This window comes from Erinaceus europaeus, chromosome 3, assembly GCF_950295315.1.
Source record: "Erinaceus europaeus chromosome 3, mEriEur2.1, whole genome shotgun sequence".
In the NCBI taxonomy this organism is placed as follows: domain Eukaryota; kingdom Metazoa; phylum Chordata; class Mammalia; order Eulipotyphla; family Erinaceidae; genus Erinaceus; species Erinaceus europaeus.
The window spans coordinates 125,465,960-125,487,928 of record NC_080164.1 but is presented as its reverse complement, the minus strand read 5'-3'; the positions used below and the strand labels follow the sequence as shown (position 1 = coordinate 125,487,928).

General features: G+C 39.8%; 2 protein-coding genes across 2 annotated transcripts in view; both read left to right on the top strand.

Moving 5' to 3' along the window:
* The window catches only part of NAAA (N-acylethanolamine acid amidase), a 36,820-nt gene extending 25,795 nt beyond the window's left edge, over positions 1-11,025 (top strand). Inside the window, exons 9-11 of the mRNA XM_060187884.1 lie at positions 1,137-1,165; positions 9,171-9,286; positions 10,420-11,025. Coding sequence (XP_060043867.1) covers positions 1,137-1,165; positions 9,171-9,246 — 105 coding nt within the window. The 3' untranslated portion in view covers positions 9,247-9,286; positions 10,420-11,025. The remainder of the gene's footprint in view (positions 1-1,136; positions 1,166-9,170; positions 9,287-10,419) is intronic.
* A 1,670-nt stretch (positions 11,026-12,695) lies between these two features.
* PPEF2 (protein phosphatase with EF-hand domain 2) overlaps positions 12,696-21,969 on the top strand; it is a 48,397-nt gene continuing 39,123 nt past the window's right edge. The window contains exons 1-2 of the mRNA XM_060187883.1: positions 12,696-15,219; positions 18,571-18,644. Coding sequence (XP_060043866.1) covers positions 18,590-18,644 — 55 coding nt within the window. The 5' untranslated portion in view covers positions 12,696-15,219; positions 18,571-18,589. The remainder of the gene's footprint in view (positions 15,220-18,570; positions 18,645-21,969) is intronic.

Genomic DNA, 21,969 nt, shown 5'->3' with positions numbered 1-21,969 from the left:
TCGATGAAAATGTTGGAGTAAAAGTTTTATTTAGTTGCGAGAATTTTGTTAAAAGTCAGATGGCATTTTCTGAATGTTTCTGTGGAAAATAGTCATCCTAAGCTTTTATGCCTGTTTGAAAAAAGACACAACTGATGTTTTTCTTTGTTTAAAACAGAAAGACCTCAAACATCTGTAATTCTGCCTCCCCCCTCCCCATAAAAAATCACCTTATGGGGAGCATCAATTGCTGACAGTACAGTTACTGTACATGGGAAGCAGTTTCTCATCTCTGCTTGATGGATGTCTGCATATAATACTCATCCCCAACTTAGGTCCTTTTCCTCCATCATGCACCCCAGTATTTTCTCCACCTCCTCCCATCCTCTCCTTCCACAGAGTTCTTTGCTTTGGTGCAATACACCACACCCAGTCCAAATTTTACTTTGTATTTTCTCTTTCTACCCTTGTTTCTAAATTGCCACCTATAATAAGCAAGATCATCTGGTATTTGTCCCTCTCTTTTTTGCTTATCATGTGAAACAAATGACAAGTGAATTATGATAAACTAAGATCATGATTCCTTCAAGTTCCATCCAAGATGAGGCAAAAGAGATAACTTCATCATTTTTAACAGATGAGTTTTATTCCCTTGTGTTATATACCACAATATTCTTAGCCATAGATGCATGTACACTTATGTTCATAGCAGTACTATTTGTAATAGCCCAAACTTGAAAGCAACTATAACTGTCTTACTAAGATATACTTCCTTTAGACTTCTACATTCATCTTCCTTTTTCTTCTTCTTCTTCTTCCTCTTCCTTCCCTTCCCCCACTAGGCTATTCCTGGGATTCTATACCTACGCAATTCCATTGTTCCGAGTAGATTCTTTTTTTTTGTTTGTTTATTTTGTTTTTTGATAGAGGTTGAGAGGCAGAGAGGAAAAGCAAAATAGAGAAAGTAAGAGAGACACTGTATCACTGCTCTGATTGTGAAGCTTTCCCCATGCAGACACTCCCATGTGGTGGTTGGGGGCTTGAACCTGGGTCCAATGTAAGATATATGTGGTCTGTTGGGTGAACTATCTCCCAAGCTCTCTACATTGTTTCTTATACCTATAAATCATTTAAATATGATTTTTTTTCATATGCAGGTTTTGTCAGTGGTCCCAGTTTATAACAGGTAGGTGGCCTGATAAACACATCTATTCCACCATCAGTCGATTCAAGCATACACTCTGGCCTGGCAGGTCTGAGGGTGGGCATGGAGCAGGCTTTCTTAGTGCTGTGTGCCGGGCTAGCTTCGTGGGTTTTTCTTCCGTTGGGCACCAGATGCTGGGCTAACGTGAGGGGGTGTTTCTTCCCGGGCATGTGCTCTCTGGGTTGGAGAGAACTCGACCAGTGCCAACCTGGGCTGCTGCTTACTCAGCGATGTGGGAGAGGAACCAGGAACTCATGGCCGATGGGGTACGCAATGCAATGCCTTTATTGATCAGAGACAACGCCTTTATATCTTAGAAACCGGAGGTGGCAGGTTGGAAAAGGAAATGGCTAGGAGAGGGGGTGGAGAAACGAAAAGAGTGCGAAGCTAGAAAGCTTCCATAGCAGCTGTTGTGAAGGTTCTAACCAATGGGATAAACCAATACCCTGCAGGCAGAGTGGGTCTCAGGCAAACAGTGATTATGGAAATAGACCATAGTATCAGCAATGGAGCAGGGTGGCAGGGAGGAGCTGAGAAACAGTCATGTCTCGTCAGGTGGGAAGACCACAGAGAAAAGCAAATGTGAGGAGTGTAATTGATCTAGAAGGAAAGGGGCAGTGACATACTCATCCTAAATCAGTTTGAATGGAACTAGTTGTAACCTTTTAAAGTTCACTTTGTTGGACTGGGGAGATAGCATAATGGTTAAGTAAAAAGTCTCTCATGCCTGAGGCACCAGAGATCTCAGGTTCAATTCACAGCACCACCATAAATAAGAGCTGAGCAGTGGTCTGGTAAAATTAAAAGAAAAAGAAAGAACTGAAGAAAGAAAAAGAAAGAAAGAAAGAAAGAAAGAAAGAAAGAAAGAAAGAAAGAAAGAAAGAGAAAGAAAGGGAGGAAGGAAGGAAGAAAATCACATTGTTAGACCAAAACTTTAAATACCTTTGGCTTTCTATTTTTCTTTTCTGGGAGCTTCTATACTTTCCAACACTTATTCTGCAGATACTTCAGTGTCTACTGTTTTTCTCTCAGCCTCTAGCCTTGATAGTGGCAGCTTGTAAGTCCTAGCATCTGGCTTATAGCCTGGGATCTTACCACATACTTCTCTGAGGTAATGTGCTGGGTTGCAGCAACCACTGCCACAGGAAACTCTTAGCTACACTTGAGAAATAGTCACAAGACTTGCACAGGAAATCCAGGAGGTCCAGTGTCTCCATGAGAACAAAGCCACTCTTAGAGGTTGCTTTATCCACACCCAAGACCAGTTCATTAGTAGTACATATAACTTTTATGTATTCATTTAACAGAGGAGGACTTTATTTATTAAAATAAAAGAGGAAGTATATTCAAATAAATAGTTTTATTTCTCCTTTTACTTTAGTAATTCTCTAAACTCAGCATACCGAATTTCCTTATCACTTTCACTTCTTATTTTTCCAAGGCAAAAATATCAAAATGATGTTATTTGAGAACTTGCCCTATACAGGAAATCTGTAAAGTGATTTTAGTGTCATCTACCCAGTTGACTGTGTTGTCTTTGAAAGGATTTTGCTTTACACAAACACAAAATAATAGATTTCCTGATGGCCTTCTGAATAAAATTTTTGTATGGATGCTTTCTTTATGATTCTGTTGATATTAATGATTTTTAAAATCTTTATTTACTGGATAGAGACAGTCAGAAATTGAGAGGAATGTGGAGACAGAGAGGGTGAGAGAGACAGAGAGACACCTGCAGCCCTGCTTCATCACTCATGAAGCTGTTCCCTAGCAGATGGGAACAGGGATTTGAATGTCCTATGGCATTTTTTAAAAAAAATTTTATGTTTATTTATGTTTTTCTCTTTTGTTGCCCTTGTTTTTTTTATTGTTGTAGTTATTATTGCTGTTGTTGTTTTCATCGTTGTTGGATAGAACAGAGAGAAATGGAGAGAGGAGGGGAAGACAGAGAAGGGGAGAGAAAGATAGACACCTGCAGACCTGCCTCACTGCCCATGAAACAACTCCCCTGTAGGTGGGGAGCCGGGGGCTCGAACCCGGATCCTTACGCTGTTCCTTGAGCTTTGTGCCATGTGTGCTTAACCCACTGCGCTACCATCCAACTTCCATCCTAGGGCATTTTAATGTACACTTAACCAGGTGTACCACCACCTGGCCTGAATTTTAATGTTTTCAAAACTGACATTATATATTAATATAATTGCCATTATATAATATATAATATTAATATATATTAATATTATATATTATATCATTTATATTTATATTCTGATAGGAATATATCTTCAAACTATCTCTTTGAAAGTTTTTCTTTGGGTATGGTCTGGAAAAAAAGACTAATGCTAGGAAGGGGATCAGGTGGTGTCACACCTGGTTGAGCACACACGTGCAAGAACCTGGGTTCAAACCCCCACTCCTGACCTACAAGAGGGGGCCACTGCTTCATGAGAAGTGAAGCAGGTCTGCAGGTGTGTATATTTCTCTTGCCCTCTCTATCTCCCCTTTCCTCTCTCAATTTGTCTCTTCCCTATCAAGTAAAATAGAAAGAAAAAAGAAAGGAAGGAAGGAAGGAAGGGAGGGAGGGAGGAAGGAAGGAAGGAAGGAAGGAAGAAAGAAAGAAAGGAAGGGAAGAAAAAAAATTACTATTGGGAGTAGTTATTCATCATGGTACCAAATCCCAGCAATAACCCAGGTGACAGTTTTAAAAAAGATCAATGCTGGTAATTTTTTTATTTTATAATTTTTATTTATAAAAAGGAAACACTGATAGAGAGATAGCGAATGGGAAGGCTATCGGGGAGGGGATGGGATATGGAGATCGGGTTATGGGAATTGTGCAGAATTGTACCCCTCTTATTCTATGGTTTTGTTAATGTCTCCTTTCTTAAATAAAAAAAAAAAAAAGGGAACACTGACAAGAAACATAGGATAAGAAGGGTACAACTCCACATAATTCCCACCACCAGAACTCTGTATCCCATCCCCTCCCTTGATAGCTTTCCTATTCTTTATCCCTGTGGGAATATGGACCCAGGGTCATTATGGGGTGCAGAAGGTGGAAGGTCTGGCTTCTGTAATTGCTTCCCTGCTGAACATGGGCGTTGACAGGTCGATACATCCTCACAGCCTGTCTCTCTCTTTCCCTAGTGGGGCAGGGCTCTGGGGAAGCAGAGCTCCAGGACATATTGGTGGGGTCGTCTGCCCAGAGAAGTCCAGTTGGCATCACGGTAGCATCTGGAACCTGGTGGCTGAAAGAAGAGTTAATATATAAAGCCATACAAATTGTTGACTAATCATGAACCTGAAGGCTGGATTAGTGCAGATAAAGATTTGGGGGTCTCCATTTTGTAGATAGTTAGTAGACCTATTTTAGGTATATTCCAAAGGGCCCATGACTATACTAGTGATTTCTAATTTTTTTCTGAGCCTGAAATCTAATATGCAGGTGGACCCAAGTTATTGTCTGGGGTGATGATGTCATAGATGGAAAAAAGACCAGAAAGCTGTATCAGGGAAGAGAGTACCTCCAAAATATGGGAAAGGTATATAAATATTGTTGACTGTAAACCCCATCTATTTGATCTGATCTGGGGCCCATATTCAGATTAGGAGCCTATGTGACCTCTGCATCCCTGTAGATCTGAGCTCTCATTCTGTGGTCATGAGTGGGAACATTCCAAGCTGCCCTAATTTCAGGACCCATCTCCTTCAGGTGGAATATAGAGTGTGTTGTCCAGCCTCCCTTCAGAGGATGGAACATTCTCTACCATTGTTAATCCAAGTTGAGGGCAAGTTCCTATGGGGGTCCACAGAGGGGTCTGTTGTGTTGTTCCTGCTAGAGATGACCAGTAACAATGGAGAAAGGGATTTATTCGAGGTCTAGGCCCATCATGTCTGTTTGGGAATCTCAGGACTCCCCAACTAGGGCCCCAGCTGATGGGGCGGCCGGATAGTGACTAAAGAATCATTGTTAAAGTATGCCAGTCTCTTGCCCTTATTCAGCTTTTGTAGTCTTTACTTTGATAAAGTTAGTTTTGGAATGAGTGAGGGAAGTATAATAGGAAGCAGGTGAAGAGGGATATTAATAATTTTTTTTAAAAAAAGATAAATGCTGAGTGGTAGAGATAGCATAATGGTTATGCAAACAGACTGTCATGCCTGAGGCTCCGATGTCCCAGTTCAATTCCCTACACCACTGTATGCCAGAGATGAGCAGTATCTGGTAAAAATAAATAAATAAATAAATAAATAAATAAATGCCTCCCATCACAGCAGTAAGAATGATCTAGGATAAAAAGATTACACAGCTGGGAGTTGGGTGATAGTGCAGCAGGTTTAATGCATGTGGTGCAAAGCTCAAGAACCGGCATAAGGATCCTGGTTCGAGCCCCCGGCTCCCCACCTGCAGGGGAGTCACTTCACAGGTGGTGAAGCAGGTCTGCAGGTGTCTGTCCTTCTCTCCCCCTCTGTTTTCCCCTCCTCTCTCCATTTCTCTCTGTCCTATCCAACAATGATGACATCAACAACAACAATAATAACTACAACAATAAAACAAGGGCAACAAAAGGAAATAAATATTTTTTAAAAAAGATTACACGGCTTTGAGTACTGATAATACAAAAAAGCTCAGTCTTAGAAAAGTAAATATATCAATAATAAAAAATAGAGGCCATGTGGTGGCGTACCTGGTTAAGCACACATATTACAGTGTACAAGAACCCAGGTTCAAGTCCCTGGTCTCCACCTGCAGGGGAACACTTTGCAAGTGGTGAAGCAAGGCTGCAGGTGACTCTGTTTCTTTCTCTCTCTACCTCCTCCTCCCCTCTCAATTTCTCTGTCTCTATCTAATAAATAAATAAAAATAGGAGGCCAGTTTGTGGTGCACCCAGTTAAGCACACATAGTACTACAAACAAGGATACATGCAAGGACCAGATTCAAGCAACGGGAGCTTCAGGAGTGTAGAAGCAGGTTTGCAGGTGTCTGTCTTTCTTTCCCTCTTTCTACCTCTCCCTCCCCTCTCAATTTCTCTCTGCCCTATCAAATGAAAAGGGGAGAAAAAAAAAAAAAGGCCACCAGAAGCAGTAGATTCCTAGTGCCCACACCATGACCCAGTGACTGGAGGCAAAATAAATACATAAATAAATAAAAATATAATTAAAAAAATAAGCATGAGACTTTAAATCCTGTTCGTTTTTCTTGACTTTTAAAAAAATATTTATTTATTCCCTTTTGTTTCACTTGTTGTTTTATTGTTGTAGTTATAATTGTTGATGATGTTGTTGTTGTTGGACAGTACAGAAATGGAGAGAGATGGGGAAGATAGAGAGGGGGAGAGAAAGATAGACATCTGCAGACCTGCTTCACCACCTGTGAAGCGACTCCCCTGCAGGTAGGGAACTGGGAGCTCAAACCGGGATCCTTACGCAGGTCCTTGCACTTTGCGCTACGTGCGCTTAACCTGCTGCGCTACCGCCCAACTCCCTGTTTTTCTTAACTTTTAAGGCAAATAAATGATAAAGATTACATTTTTGGAGCCAAGTGGTGGCGCACCTGGTTGAGCGCACATGTTGCAATGCACAAGGACCCAGGTTTGATCCCCTGGTCCCCACCTGCAGGCAGAAAGCTTCACAAGTGGTGAGGCAGGGCTGCAGGTGTCTCTCTGTCTCTCTCCCTCTCTATTTATCACCCCTTCCCTCTCAATTTCTACCTGTTTCTATCCAACAAATAAATAAAGATAATTTTAAAAGAAGAATATATTTTGTAAAGTTAATGTCAGTAGGCTGGGGCAACAGCATACTCTTATGCAACAAGATTCTCATGTCCGAGGCTCTGAGATCCCAGGTTCAGTCCCTGGTATCACCATAAGCCAGAGTTGAGCAGTACTCTGGTTAAAATTTTCTAATAAATTCATTAAAATAAAAAGTTTTATAATAAAATTATCTTATCAAATCATTTTTGTGATTCAAACAGTCTGTATAATTTTAAATACTTCCATGACTAATTGAATGTAATAAGTTAAGTAGTCTCCAATTGTTAGTTTTTCCTCAATTAATACTCTAAACATTTGAACATTACTCCGTTTGCTTTTGGATGATTTCCCTTGGTCGGATTTCCAAGAGAAGGGTTACTAAGTTAAAGGTTCTGAACATTTAAATAGCAACTGAAATATTTTATCAATACAGAATTATTAGGAATTACACATAGTTCATCACATAGCATTGTTTTCTCTGCTATATAATTGAAAGCACCATGGAACTGCATTTAAATGAGAGTCAACACCGAGTCTGAATTATAATAGATTTCTCACCCTCAGGCCCTTATGTGTTATGATTACTGTCCACTGAGGCAAGTATGAAGTTAATACAATTGAGTCTGACAGACCTAATGAACTCTATCTGCCCTCTTGTGTTGTGCTGTAAAATTATGCTAAGCTTAAATAGCACTAAATCTTCTGCTGTGACTGCATCCGAGAAAATATAAAGTGATAATGAGGGAGAGTTGAATTATGACTCAAGTAAATAACCAGGGTCAGGGAGAACACTCACTGGACACACACTGGATGTGTGCCTTGTGGCTTAGGTTTGAGCCCTAGCACCACACTGGACATATCATGGCACTGGGGAAAGTTCTGGTGAAATCATGTTTTTCTTCTCTGTCTCCAACTGAATGAAAAAACAGTTTGGGAGTGGTGAAATTATACATGCTTGAGTCCCTAATGCTGCAAAAAGGAAGGAAGCAAGAAGGAAGAAAGGGAAGGAAAAGGAAAATAAGAAAAATAATAAGATAACCAAAAGAAGTCCTGTTCAGGCAGCCTCCTTTCCCTGAACTCTGCATGTGATCCAAGTGCCCCTGGCAGCTAGTGTATGACTCAGCTTTGAAAGCCAGCACCACTAATGCTACCTATTCCAGAACAATCCTGCTCCAGATGCTTTGAACAGGTATGCTGGCAGGTGGCCAGGACCAAGCATATAAAGAGAGTTCATGTGTGGGGGCCAGGTGGTGGCACACCTGACTAACTGCACATATTACAGTGTGCAAGGACCCAGGTTCAAGCCCCTGGTCCCCACCTGCAGGAGGAAAGCTTCACAAGTGGTGAGGTAGGACTGCAGATGTTTCTCTGTCTCTTTCCCTCTCTGTCCCCCCTTCTCAATTTTTCCCTGTCTCTATCCAGTAATATATTAAAATATATATTTTAAAAAAGCAGGTTCCCTACTTTGATCACCAGACTTTAGAGATCCCATTCTGTCCTTTTTAAATTTAAGATTTATTTTATTGATTACATATGAGAGGTTTCACATGAGACAGACAGGAGAAAAAGAAGCCAGAGCATACTCTGGTATATGCAGTACTGGGAGCTCAGTGCTCTTCCAACTGAGCCATTTCTCTAGTTGCTGTCCTTTACTTTCTTGATATAAGGAATCCACTGGGCCAGGAGCATCTATCCACTCAGTGTCTGGACCATATATTTAGGACACTATGATTCACAGCCTACATGGTTGCCAAGACTATTTTTAGGGCATATGTGGTCCATGTATCTGGGTGGTTCTGATGGTGGTGTGGAGCTCTTGTGTACAGCCTGTGGGTTAGTAGCCCAGGGATGGCTGCTCACTGAAGGTTGTGAAGGGAGCCTACCTGTGAAGGCTCAGGTATCCACTTATGGGTGAAAGCAGGGCAGATCATTCCCTTATTGCCACAGTGTGCAATTTTGGGGAAGCTGAGAATTTTAGTCTGAATTTGACCTATGTTGTTGTTAAAATAAGAGGAAAAAGCACTTTGTATGATCATTTGAATTGTGTTAGCTATTATATAGGGACCTTCATTTGTATTCTTTTTAAAAAATATTTATTTGTTTATTCCCTTTTGTTGCCCTTGTTCATTTGTATTCTTATCTTGGATTACAATTATTATGAAAAGGCTTAGTATTTTTTTCTGTTTGAAATATGAAGGCAGTGTGAGTACATAAAAATTCCTCTCATTATTTCCAGAAATACAATTTATACTACAGTAATGAGTGCTGCCAACCCAGAGAAGTATACGACTAGGATCCGAAACCTGGGTTAGATGAGGAAGCAAGAACGTGAATCCACCTGTGCTGTGAAAGGTTCACTGACATTTGTTTTGGTTTGTTTGGTGAGGGGTGGTGGGTGGGGAGGAAGATATGCTGGTGTTTCTCATGGAAGATGCTTAGCATTTTAACATTCCTTCATACATAATGTTTTTAAATGGCATCTGGCATATATCATTTGTGTCAGACTGATATCACTACTAGATATTTACCTTGGATTCCTCATATAGAAGCTAACTTTTTTCTCCAAGTCATTTTATTCAGTGGTTAAGGATTTATAGTATAGTTGTTGACACATGGGTACTATTTCTCATCTCCTGGGTGGGGGTAGATAGCATAGTGGTTATGCAAAGAAACTCTCATGCCTGAGGCTCTGAAGTCTCAGGTTCAAGCCCCTGTACCACCATAAGCCAGAGCTCATCAGTGTCCTGGCATAGAAAGAGAAGAAAAAAGAAAGAAAGGAAGAAAGAAACAAAGAAAGGAAGGAAGGAAGGAAGGAAAGGGAAGAAAGAAAAGAGAAAGAAAAGAACTATTTCTCATCTCCCTGAGATATATGTCTTCAAAACACTCTTATTCCCAGTTTAGGTTCTTTTCCACCATCATGCACCAGGACCTGAAGATTCCTTCCACTCTTTCCTTCTCCCACTTTCCCCAGAGTCCTTTGCTCTGGTGCAATATGTCACACCCAGTCCAGGTTTCACTGTATGTTTTCCATTTCTGTCCTTGATGATATTCCAGTTCTCAGAGGCCCTTGGCCCTTGTTAAAACCTACTCTCAAGGCATTGTTTTGAAAGCTCACTTACAGGGTGAAATGGCTATTACGACTTGTCTTCCCAGAATAACGGAGAAGTCATTTCAGCATCTTTGCAGCCTAAGACATACCTCAAAGGCAGATGATACTTAAGAGACATTTCAGACATCAGCAAGCCCACAGATGAGGGGAAGAACATAACAAAAAAACGGGTTTTCTGTCATCTCTAAAACCAAATCTCCTGGGCTCAGTTAGTATACCATTCTCTGTTGTAAGGCCCCTCTGAAATTTGTAAGCCTAACCTGATGTTTTTGTCATTCACATATCATGGAAATGCTTAAAAAAACAAACAAACAAACAAACAGTATCCACACTATTTGAGTTTAATGCAATAATTAAAATTTTTCTTCCTTTACAGATGAAAAAATTTTAATGAAATTCTTGTGAAGCTGCGTTAAGAAAATAAAACAAAGTGAACGTTTGTTTTATGAATAATATAGACTTCTTCCTCATTAAACTTTTCAACCTTGAGAAGTGGGGCCAGGAGGGTCCCCTCTGGAATTTTTTTTGAAAAAATGAGTAATAAAAGCCATTCACTTCCCCTTATGGGTTGCCCTAACCCTTGGTAATCATCTATCCTGGTTTCAACAACTCAAGACAATTGGTCTGATAAATCAAGCTGCATGCCTGGGCTTTATTCTCAGCATATCTCACACCTCAGCTTCTAAAGAGACAAGCTGACAAGATCTCTGTTCATTATGAAATATTTCTGGAAAAGAAGACATGAAAAACTCTGGTCTGAGCAGATCCTGTTTGAATGTTATTTTGATTAAATCCTATATATTTGATCATGTATTTCCATTTTTTTACATTTTTGTTTAGCTTTTTAAAAAACTAATGGAATATCTTTATCTGAAGAACTACTTTCTTACTGCTTCTTGAAAGCAATATGGATCACATTTTCTGGTTGCCACTTATCACTAATTAACAGATGTGGAAAGAATAATTAAAAAAATCCAATCTACCTAGTGTTGTGGTTTTCCTACATCCTTATCCACGAAGTTGTGTAGTTCTGAACAGTAGCCCAAGGAAGCTGTTCCTCTCTTGAATGTTATGTTATTTAAGACTCAGCAGTCATAGGAGGGCATGATAGTTTTGTAGAATTTGAGTTTTCTCTACATGTCAGTGGAAGAAACTTCTTGGGCAATAAAGTCAGAAAGGCATGCAATCCTGTGCTCTACCAGCTGAGCTGTTTTCCTGGATACCATTGATTTGACTCTGTGAATTTACTTTTCAGCCAAGGACCCTAAGAGAGCCAGGGAGAACTTTATCCTCCCTTATAAGGTGCCTGGAATAGACTCCCAGAAACCAGAAGTTAGAGAGAAGAGAAATGGAGTTTCTAGTCAACAGGAAATTTTTTTTTAATTGTTTTATTTTTTTAATTGGGGAATTAATGTTTTACATTCAACAGTAAGTACAATAGTTTGTACATGCATAACATTCCCCAGTTTCCCATATAACAATACAACCCCCACTAGGTCCTCTGAATTCTTCCTGGACTTGTATTCTCCTCACCCACCCACCCCAGAGTCTTTTACTGTGGTGCAATACGCCAAACAGGAAGTTTTAGTTACGTGAGTTGAATAAGCTCTGTAGTTAACAATGCTATAGTTAACAATACACTTAAAATTTTGTCACGAGGTAAAAATTCATGTAAAGTGTTCTTATCACAATAAAAAAATCTCAGTATAATTTTTAATTACATAAATGACTTGGCCTATAGTGATTATCTAGGGGGAAAAAGAGTTTATCTTTCAAATATATTATTTTTTAAGTATGAAAATAATGTGCCTATTCTACAACCAAATTGCACAGTATATAGTGTGACTGTCTTTTCACAGTTGGCTCTCTCCCTCCCTATGGCACTCCCTAGAGGTAACTGTTGTCTGTATTTATCAAGACTTTGATGATTTAAAAAAAAAATTAAACACATATTGTTTTTAAAAATATGTTATTTTTCTTTGAATGAGATACCAAAAAATCTGGAAATAGTTGCCATTGAAAAGATTGTTTATTATAATCCCATCAGGTGGGAGGCAGGGTCAGGGTTGCAGAATAGTTACTGAGGTGGGTTGCTGGCAGAGAAGGGGGAGAGGGTGAACGAACATCAGTGAGTTTCTTTTTTTAAAAAAATTTTTTTAAAAATTTATTCCCTTTTGTTGCCCTTGTTTTATTGTTGTAGTTATTATTGTTGTTGATGATGTCATCGTTGTTGGATAGGACAGAGAGAAATGGAGAGAGGAGGGGAAGACAGAGAGGAGGAGAGAAAGATAGACACCTGCAGACTTACTTCTCCGCCTGTGAAGCGACTCCCCTGCAGGTGGGGAGCCAGGGGCTTGAACCGGGATCCTTACTCCTGCCACCTGCGCTTAACCCGCTGTGCTACCACCCAACTCCCATCATCAGTGAGTTTCTTGGTAATTTTGGTATTGTGCCAACACAAGATAAGCAGATCTAGGATTGGGTAGTTTGAAGTGTAGTTGATAGAGACCCAAGATGGTATAATAGAGCCCAGAGTAAAAACTCTTAGGGAAGTTCTTCCCGCAGCGATTCACTGATCTGCCTATGAAAATCACAGCTTTACTATCTCTAGGAATAAGGGGTAGGCATAAGCAAATCCTGAGAGAAACAGTCCTTCTCTGGTTAGATGAGAAAGAATCAGTAAAGAAACTGGAAAATGTGGCTCCTACAATATACATATTTAAAAATTGAGGTTAAATTATATCCATACATATATATTTATGTACACACACAAACACATATATATTTCAGCACAATGTCTTTTTCTCCACACAACAAATATATAAGCACCCTCTTTTGTTTCTTTTTATGTCTTTTAAAAATATTTTTTAATTTATTTTATTTGGATGAGAGAGAAGGAGGAGATAGAGAGTAAAACAGACATACCTGCAGCAGTGTTTCACTACTCATGAAACACTCTCCCCTCTCCCCACCCCGTACAGCTAGGAACCAGGGGCTTGACTGGTCCTTGTACACTGTAATATGTGCACTCAACCAGGTGTGCTACCACCTAGCCTCTATAAGCACCATTTTAAGATAAAAGATTTTTATTTACCTTATTTTATTTTATTTTGCCCCCAGGGTTATCGCTAGGGCTCGATGCCTGCACTATGATGAATCCACTGCTCCTGGAGGCCATTTTTTTCTGGTTTTGTTGCCCTTGTTGTCATTATTGTTATTGGTGTTGTCATTGTTGGATAGGACAGAGAGAAATCGAGAGGAGGGGAAGCCAGAGAGGGGGAGAGAAAGATAGAGACCTGCAGACCTGCTTTACCTCTTATGAAGTGACCACCCTGCAGGTGGGGAGCCGGGGCTCGAACCAGGATTCTTATGCTGGTCCTTGTGTTTGGTGCACTTAGCCCGCTGCACTACTGCCCGGCCCCCTTTATTTACCTTTTTAAAAAATGACTGGGAGTCGGGCTGTAGTGCAGCGGGCTAAGCGCAGGTGGCGCAAAGCATAAGGACTGGCATAAGGATCCCGGTTCGAACCCCGACTCCCCACCTGCAGGGGAGTCGCTTCACAGGCGGTGAAGCAGGTCTGCAGGTGTCTGTCTTTCTCTCCTCCTCTCTGTCTTCCCCTCCCTCTCTCCATTTCTCTCTGTCCTATCCAACAACGACAACAATAATAATAACTACAAAAAAAAAAAAAAAGGGCAACAAAAGGGAATAAATAAATAAAATAAAAATTAAAAAATGACTACAGGGGCTGGGCAGTGGTACACCCAATTGAATATACATATTACCAAGCTCATGGACCTGGGTTCAAGCCCCCCTTGAGGGTGGACAATTCATGAGTAGTGAAGCAGGTTGCAAGTGTCTATCTTTCTCTCCCTTCCTTTCCCCTACTCCTCTCAACTTATCTCTATTCTATTAAATGAAATATGAAAAAAGAAAAAAAAAAGAAAGAAATGATTGCTGGGAGTGGCAGATTCATACTTTTCGGGCACTGAGCCTCGGCAATAACCCTGGTGGATATAAATAATAATAATTATATAATAATAATAATAATAATAAGATGGCTGCACTGTATTCTCTTGTATATATGTGCTAAAACTTATCTAGCCATTCTATAATTAATGACTTTTTAAGTTGTTTTCAATTTTTTTATCACAAGCAGTATGCCAGTAAAACTATATACATTTTGTGTGAGTACATAATATCTAAAAATGGAAATTCTTAACTAAATAGTTTACACATTACATGTTTGTAATTTATTGCATGAAACACACAAAATAACAATAAAATGTAATTCTATTTAATTGCAACATTTACATTTCCACCAATAGTCGATGGAGACAACCCTTTTTCACATATTCTCAGTAATATAGGATTTAATCAGTATTTTAACTCCTAGTTGATTTGGGAAGAAAATATTAGCAAAAAAAAAAAAGGTGGGGGAAATGGCTGCTTGAAGTGGTAGACTCATAGTACAGGCACAAAACCCCTGGTGGCAATTAAAAAAATAAAGAAAAATAAATCTTTAAGACACTTCAAATATGTGTGTAGAGCAGGAAGAATGAATAAGGATGAAGAGGATCTAAATAACATGATTAGTTCATTGTAGGAGTAAACAAGAAAGGGCAGGATATCTGTGGAGTTTTTCAAGCAGAAAAAACAAAAACAAAATTTTTTTAAAAAGTGACTCCAGCAAGAACTCTGGAGCCCCCAACCCCCCTATGTTGTCAACACTCTTCTATTTCTGGGTTAAGGAGCTCAAGCTTCTCAGAAATGGCATGAGAAACAGCTTCCTAATCCAGGAAAGTAAGAAGGCTTACAACTGGGATGGGCAGAGTGAGTGAGAAACTATCTCTGTAGCAGTTGGATCTGGCTGTGACACCCCAGCTGTGCCATCTCCCCTTCGAAACTCCTTGAAGGTTAATCTCACTGAGGTCAAGGGGTGCCTGATTTGTAAGGCAGTGAACCCTAAGACTTGGCAGGTGTTGTGGATGTTGTCTCTGCTTTCCCTCCCTGGGAAGGAATGCCAGAGGGGTCCACATTTACTGGACTCTTAGGCCTGGGAGAAATCACAGCAGCCCACACCTTCACTCAGTCAACTCTGAAGACAGGTTGAGGATTGTCCCTGTGTGCTAGAGAGGCTCTGCCTTCTTGTGCTTCACAACAAAAAGCATCAAAGGAGGTAAGAATTTTATTTCTAGCCTAAAATTACAGAAATTGGGGGTCAGAGATGAAGAATGAGGGTGACAAACATGCTTTCACATAGAAAATGAACACAGGCTTGGTTTCGGGGTAAAAGTAAGAGAAAGCACCTTTCTCACCTTTTCCACTTTTGCAGGGAAGATCTGCTCAGATGTGTGTTTTGAACTTTCAAATCCTGAGAAGTCTTTCTGCCATTTCTTGGTTTTATTTAACGGGAAGATAAACAATGACCTATATTTAAAGAATAAGATTAGATATGAATGGTACCAAGTCAAATACTGGAAGGATGAGTTTCACTCATGGGATGTAAAGGTGCTCATTATCTGAGAAGAGCCCTCAGCAGTCTGAGGCTACATCAAGCTTGCATTCCATGTTTTACCTTACTTTTGTCATTGCTATGAGTTCACCATGATGGGGGAGGGGGTGCATGCCATTTTCAGACAGAGACAGAGGCAGAGGGAATGGAGAAGATACCATAACACCAAAACCTCCACCAATTCGTTGGGGACCGGGAGCAAATCTAGGTCACATGCATGATAACACAGGCACACTATCCAGGTGAACTATCTTGCCAGCCCGGAGTTTTAAAGATTTTCTCTTGAGAATTATTTTACTTCTCCTTTCTAGTCATTTTTTTTAGTGCCTTCTGAAATATCCTCTGTTGTTTCATTGATGATATTGCTTTCTTCCCTTAAAGTATATGTAATATCTATTTAGTCATAACTTTCATAATTTCTTTTTATATGTAAATATAAATTTTAAATGTGAATTTATATTAAAACCATATAAATTAAGAACAAAAAGTTTTCACACAACCCATTTTCCACAGGCAGTCACTATTAAGTTTGGTGCATGCTCATTGACTATATATTTATCAATATACATTTTCTATAGATGAATTCATATTAAGTATACTATTCTGCAATCTTTTCTCCAGGTTAACAATCTGTTTTTGGGATATTTTTATACCATTGCATACAGATTTGCACTGTTCTTTGTTCATAGTTCCATGATTTTAATGTGCTGCAATGTTTTGTGGTAGATTTATTTATTTATTTATTTATTATTTTTTTACTAGAACGTTGCTCACCTCTGGTTTATGGTGGTGTGGGGGACTGAACCTGGGACTTTGGAGCATCAGGAATAAAAGTCTCTTTTGCATAACCATTATGCTATCTCCCCTACCTGTGTCAATTCTGTCCTGATTATTTTAGGAGCTTGTAAGAACTGTCTAAGATTGGGATTTACGATGTTTCCTCATCTGTGGTTTTCATGTCATTGACAAGTATTTGCAAAGTTCTCTACTTACATATAATCTCATAATCTTATTTCACCCTCACAATAACACTGTGGTAGAATTACCATGAGTTACACAAAACAACAGAGAAACAGGCAAGGCTATGAACCCTAGTCATGTGCATCTTTGCTGTTGTAGTAATAGCTGGGTGCCCTCCCCCATCCACACGCATGAGAATGCATTGTTTTTGTCCTCAGTGACCCAGGATTAATTACAATGGGATGTTCTGCTAGAGGAGACATTTCTTTTCTGTCATTCTTGTAGTTTGGTTTAAATAGTCATTGGCTCCTGATAATTATTGCTTCTTCACTCCAGCAGTGTGATTTTCTATCTCCTATGACTTTCCACAGAGTAAATGACTGATAAGATTCTCTTGTTCATATTTAGATTCTAAACCCATAAGAAGGGGCCAAGTAGTGGTGCATCTGGATGATATGTTACATGATATGCAGAAGGACCCAGGTTTGAGACCCTGGTCCCCACCTGCAGGGGGGAGGCTTTGCAAATGGTGAAGCAATACTGCAGGTGTTTCTCTGCCTCTCTCCCTCTCTGTCTCCCTTTACCTTCTCAATTTTAGGCTGTCTCTATCCAATAAATAAAGATACTTTTAAAAATTAATTAATTAGGATGAACATGGGATGATCTCACTCTCAGGCAGAAGTTGAAAAACAAGATCAGAAAAGAAAACACAAGTAGAACCTGAAATGGAATTGGCGTATCACACCAAAGTAAAAGACTCTGGGGTGGGTGGGTGGGGAGAATACAGGTCCATGAAGGATGATAAATGACATAGTGGGGGTTGTATCGTTAAATGGGAAACTGGGGAATGTTATGCATGTACAAACTATTGTATTTACTGTTGAATGTAAAACATTAATTCCCCAATAAAGAAATAAATTAAAAAAAAGAAAATTGAGGAATTATACACATATATCAACAACTGAATTTACTGTAAACGATTAATCCCCCAAATGAAAAATTAAAAGCTGCCATGTATTCAACCTGAAGGAAAAAAAATTAATTAACCCAAAAGAAACAAGATGTTTTTAAGGCTCCAGTTTAATAGTAACAACCAATATCCTTTCTATTGGTTTATATTTGTCTTGGTGTGGGCTGCTCTGACAAAGTGTGAATTTTCTTCCCCATATCTCCAAAAGCTGGGTAGTGCAAGATCAAGGTGTCACCAGAGTTGATTTCTGGTAAGGACCTTATTCTTGAATTAGAGATATCTATTGTTGCTGGGTCCGCACATGGCATGAAGGGGAGGTGTTAGGGAAGGAGGGAAGGATATTCTCTGGTTCCTCTTCCTATTCTTGCTATGCATTTGCTTTGACTCCCCAAGTGTGCAGGTGCGTGTGATGCTGGTAAGAGCCCAGGGCATCCACTCTGCTGGGCCCTTGCGGAGCACCAGCACTATGGGGCTGTTGCACTCTGTCACCTATTCTTGTTATGACCCTAGTCCTATCTGGGCATTCCGCCCTAGTGATCTTATTGAAATCTAATTATTGAATATCTCCTAAAGCTACTGCCACCAAATATTACAATAGGAGGTTGGACTCCAACATTTGAATTTCAGTTGTAGGGGGACCATCTAGTTCATATCAATGTGCACAGAGGTAGTATTTTTTTATAACCTCCTAAATTTGAGATTGAGTTACAGTTAGAGGGATATAAGTGCTCAAAGGGTGTTGATGAAGATTATGATGACGAATAGATTGAGAAGAGACCACAACATATTTCTAAACTGAAAAAGGAAAACCAGTCATTTGAAAACATAGGATAGTTGTGAAGTGATAAATAGAGGAGAAACATTCATGTGCTGAGACTGGAGGTTTGGAGCAAGTACTCTCACAACAGCCTAATGTTTGGATACATGTTAGAGACAAAGTTCATTGATAATCTGGCAAACCTAAACTAATACTCTGGATGAATCTTTCTATCACAGATTCCCACTTGCTTTGACCATCGCCAAATTTACTCTCCCTTGGATCAGCTACTTTTGTCTCCCTTGGATCAGCTATTTTTGTCTTACAGAAACATTGCATTCAACGTGATGGGCAGTGGCACCTCAGCCCAACATCGTTTTGGTTTCCAGAATGCAGAGAATGGTACGTTCATCCCACCCTTATACTGCTATAGCCATGGGCACTCCAAAGCCTTCATTGCACAGAAGGTATTTCTTGGTGTGGGAGTTGGAGTCTTTCACATTTCTCCTCAGTCTTTTCTCCTTGTAATGTTTCCACCAGATTGCTTAGTAAAATATCTTGGTATTATATAAATAGTAATTTCAGGATAATAATCACAATACTATTATAAATAATATGTGTACCAAAAACTTGTTAATATTTCTTGGTAAATTTTATGTTCCTCGAATATATCCAATATTCCTATGCAGATTACTGAATTTTCAAGTCATTTGAAGTTACCCTTTTAAAAAAAGTTTCCAAACCTTTTTATTACTTCGTGCAAGTAAACATAGCTAACATGCACTTTTTTTTACTTATTTATTCGAATACTAGATAGTGGTCTGTGTTATTTTACATATGATAAAACTGAGGCACAAAGAATTACAGTGTTGTCAAGACAACACTGTTAAGAAGTAGGAAAACCAGGACACAAGCCAATAGTCTGATCCCAAGCACCTCTGCGTCGAGCTGTGTTAGCCTGCTTACTTGGTGCAGCAGGAGCAGTAGCTCAAAAACTAGTAAACTCCCTCAGAACATAATGAGTGGCCCTTGTTTAGCCAAGAGGCTTGAGGTGCAACCCCTTGGCTCTCCCTGCCCTTCTCTTTGCTCAAGCACTTTGTCTTCTGATGCAGCCTGTCATCTCCGGTGGCAGATGGGGTGCTTCAACCTCACCCTCGGGTTCTAATATTTTTCTTGGTGGTGTCTCATTCTTGAGTCATTATTCCTGCTTTTGTCATAACCAAGACCTGGAAGTGCTCCTTTCCACCGTTTTTAACAGCGTATTGAAATTCCTTTTGTGCATCTCAGGCAGAACTTGGCTAAAATTCCTCGCTTCTCCAAATAGAAGCTTTGTGAACTGTTTCTTCCAAAGCAGCTCGCCCACCAAGCTTCCAAATAAGTGCTCAAGTTATCCCTTTACGTGGGGTTATACCACCAACTTATAATTAGAATCATGCTTAATTTTTACTTGTACTTTTTAGAGATTATTTTTTAATTTTTATTTCAGTTTGCTTTATAATTTTGCAAGACCTTTATGCAATCACTATTCTAGTTGTCTGTGGCTGAGTAATAAACTGTCCCAAAACCTAGAGACTTAAGACAGACATTTTATTCTACTCATTGGGTCAGAAATTTATGAAGGGCACATTTGGGTGGCTTATGAGCCTCTGTGCATCTGGGTTGGGTGTGTGCCTGAGGATCAGCTGCCTTGATGCCCCTTGGCCTCACCCTCCTCACACAGTTGACTTGTTCCTAAAATGTGGTGTTAACAGTCAGGTTAACTGTTGGGTTTAGCCTATACCAGGCTAGTGCAAGAGGAGCCCAGAATCCTCCTATGAAGCTGGTTCTTACATACTGGACTTCTGAGGAGTAAAGTAATTGCCTATCTGCTTGTCCTAAAGAGAGAGTAGAAATGGTACAATTGCCACGTTCTTTGAGACAACAGGTGTGCTATACTGAACACATTTTATTATAGTTTTTATTAATAATTTAATATTGGTTTGCAAAATTACAAGATAATAGGAGTACAATTCCACACTGTTTCCACCGACAGAGTTCTGTGTCCCTATTCCCTCCACTGGAAACTGCAGTAGTTCTCCCAAGGTCACAGATATGCATTGACTATTATTTCTATGTCTGTCTGTCTATCTACCTACATACATACCTATATTTTGCCTCTTTTTTCTATGGTCCTTCCTTCTCTTCCTTTCTATTCTTTTCTTTCTTTATTTAAAGATTTTATTTCTTTATTATTCATGGAAAAGTTAGGAGGAGAGAGAGAAAGAACCAGACATCACTCTGGTACATGTGCTGCCGGGGATTGAACTTGGAACCTTATGCTTTAGAGTCCAACAGTTTATCTACTGCACTACCTCCCAGACCACCCTACTCTTCCTTTCTAAGTCACACCTACACCTATACATATTACTACTTCTGAATGTCCTTCCTTTTTGTTCCTCTTCTCTTTCTGGGTCCTGATAGAATTGGCGTTCAGAGCCCTCTGGTAATCTTCCCCTAACATTTCTCCACCTCTCTGGAAGTATGGACCAAAATTCTTTTTTTTAAAAAAAAAAATCTTTTTATTTTATTTATGGATAGAGACAGAGAGAAATTGAGAGAGGAGGGGAAGATACAGAGGGAGAGAGACAGAGAGACACCTGCAGCCCTGCTTCACCACTCGTGAAGCTTTCCCCCTGCAGGTGGGGACCGGGGGCTTGAACCTGGGTCCTTGTACACTGTAATGTGTGCATTCAACATGGTGAACCACTGTCTGGCTCCTGGACCAAAATTCTTTTTTCTTTTAATTTTTTTATTGGGGGATTAGTGGTTTACAGTCGACAGTAAAATACAATAGTTTGTAGATGCATAACATTTCCCAGTTTTCCACATAACAATTCAACCCCCTCTAGGTCCTCTTCTCCCATCATGTTTTTTTTTTATTTATTTTTTTATTTTTTATTTAAGAAAGGATTAATTAACAAAACCATAGGGTAGGAGGGGTACAACTCCACACAATTCCCACCGCCCAATCTCCATATCCCACCCCCTCCCCCAATAGCTTTCCCATTCTCTATCCCTCTGGGAGCATGGACCCAGGGTCATTGAGGGTTGCAGAAGGTAGAAGGTCTGGCTTCTGTAATTGCTTCCTCGCTGAACATGGGCGTTGACTGGTCGGTCCATACTCCCAGTCTGCCTCTCTCTTTCCCTAGTAGGATGGGTCTCTGGGGAAGCTGAGCTCCAGGACACATTGGTGGTGTCTTCAATCCAGGGAAGTCTGGCCGGCATCCTGATGATACCTGGAACCTGGTGACTGAAAAGAGAGTTAACATACAAAGCCAAACAAATTGTTGAGCAATCATGGACCCAAAGCTTGGAAAAGTGGAGAGGAAGTATTAGGGAGGTACTCACTGCAAACTCTAGTGTACCTCTGCTTTCTTACTTTGGTGCCATACTCCAAACTCAGTCAATTTCTGCTTTGCGTTTCTACTTCTTCTTTTTTTTTTTTTACATGCATAACATTCCCCAGATTCCCATTTAACAATACAACCCCCACTATTTCATTCATCATTTTTCATGGACCTGTATTCACCCCACCCACCCACCCACCCCAGAGTCTTTTGCTTTGGTGTAATACTCCAATTCCATTTCAGGTTCGACTTGTGTTTTCTTTTCTAATCTTGTTTTTCAACTTCGGCCTGAGAGTGAGATCATCCCATATTCATCCTTCTGTTTCTGACTTATTTCACTC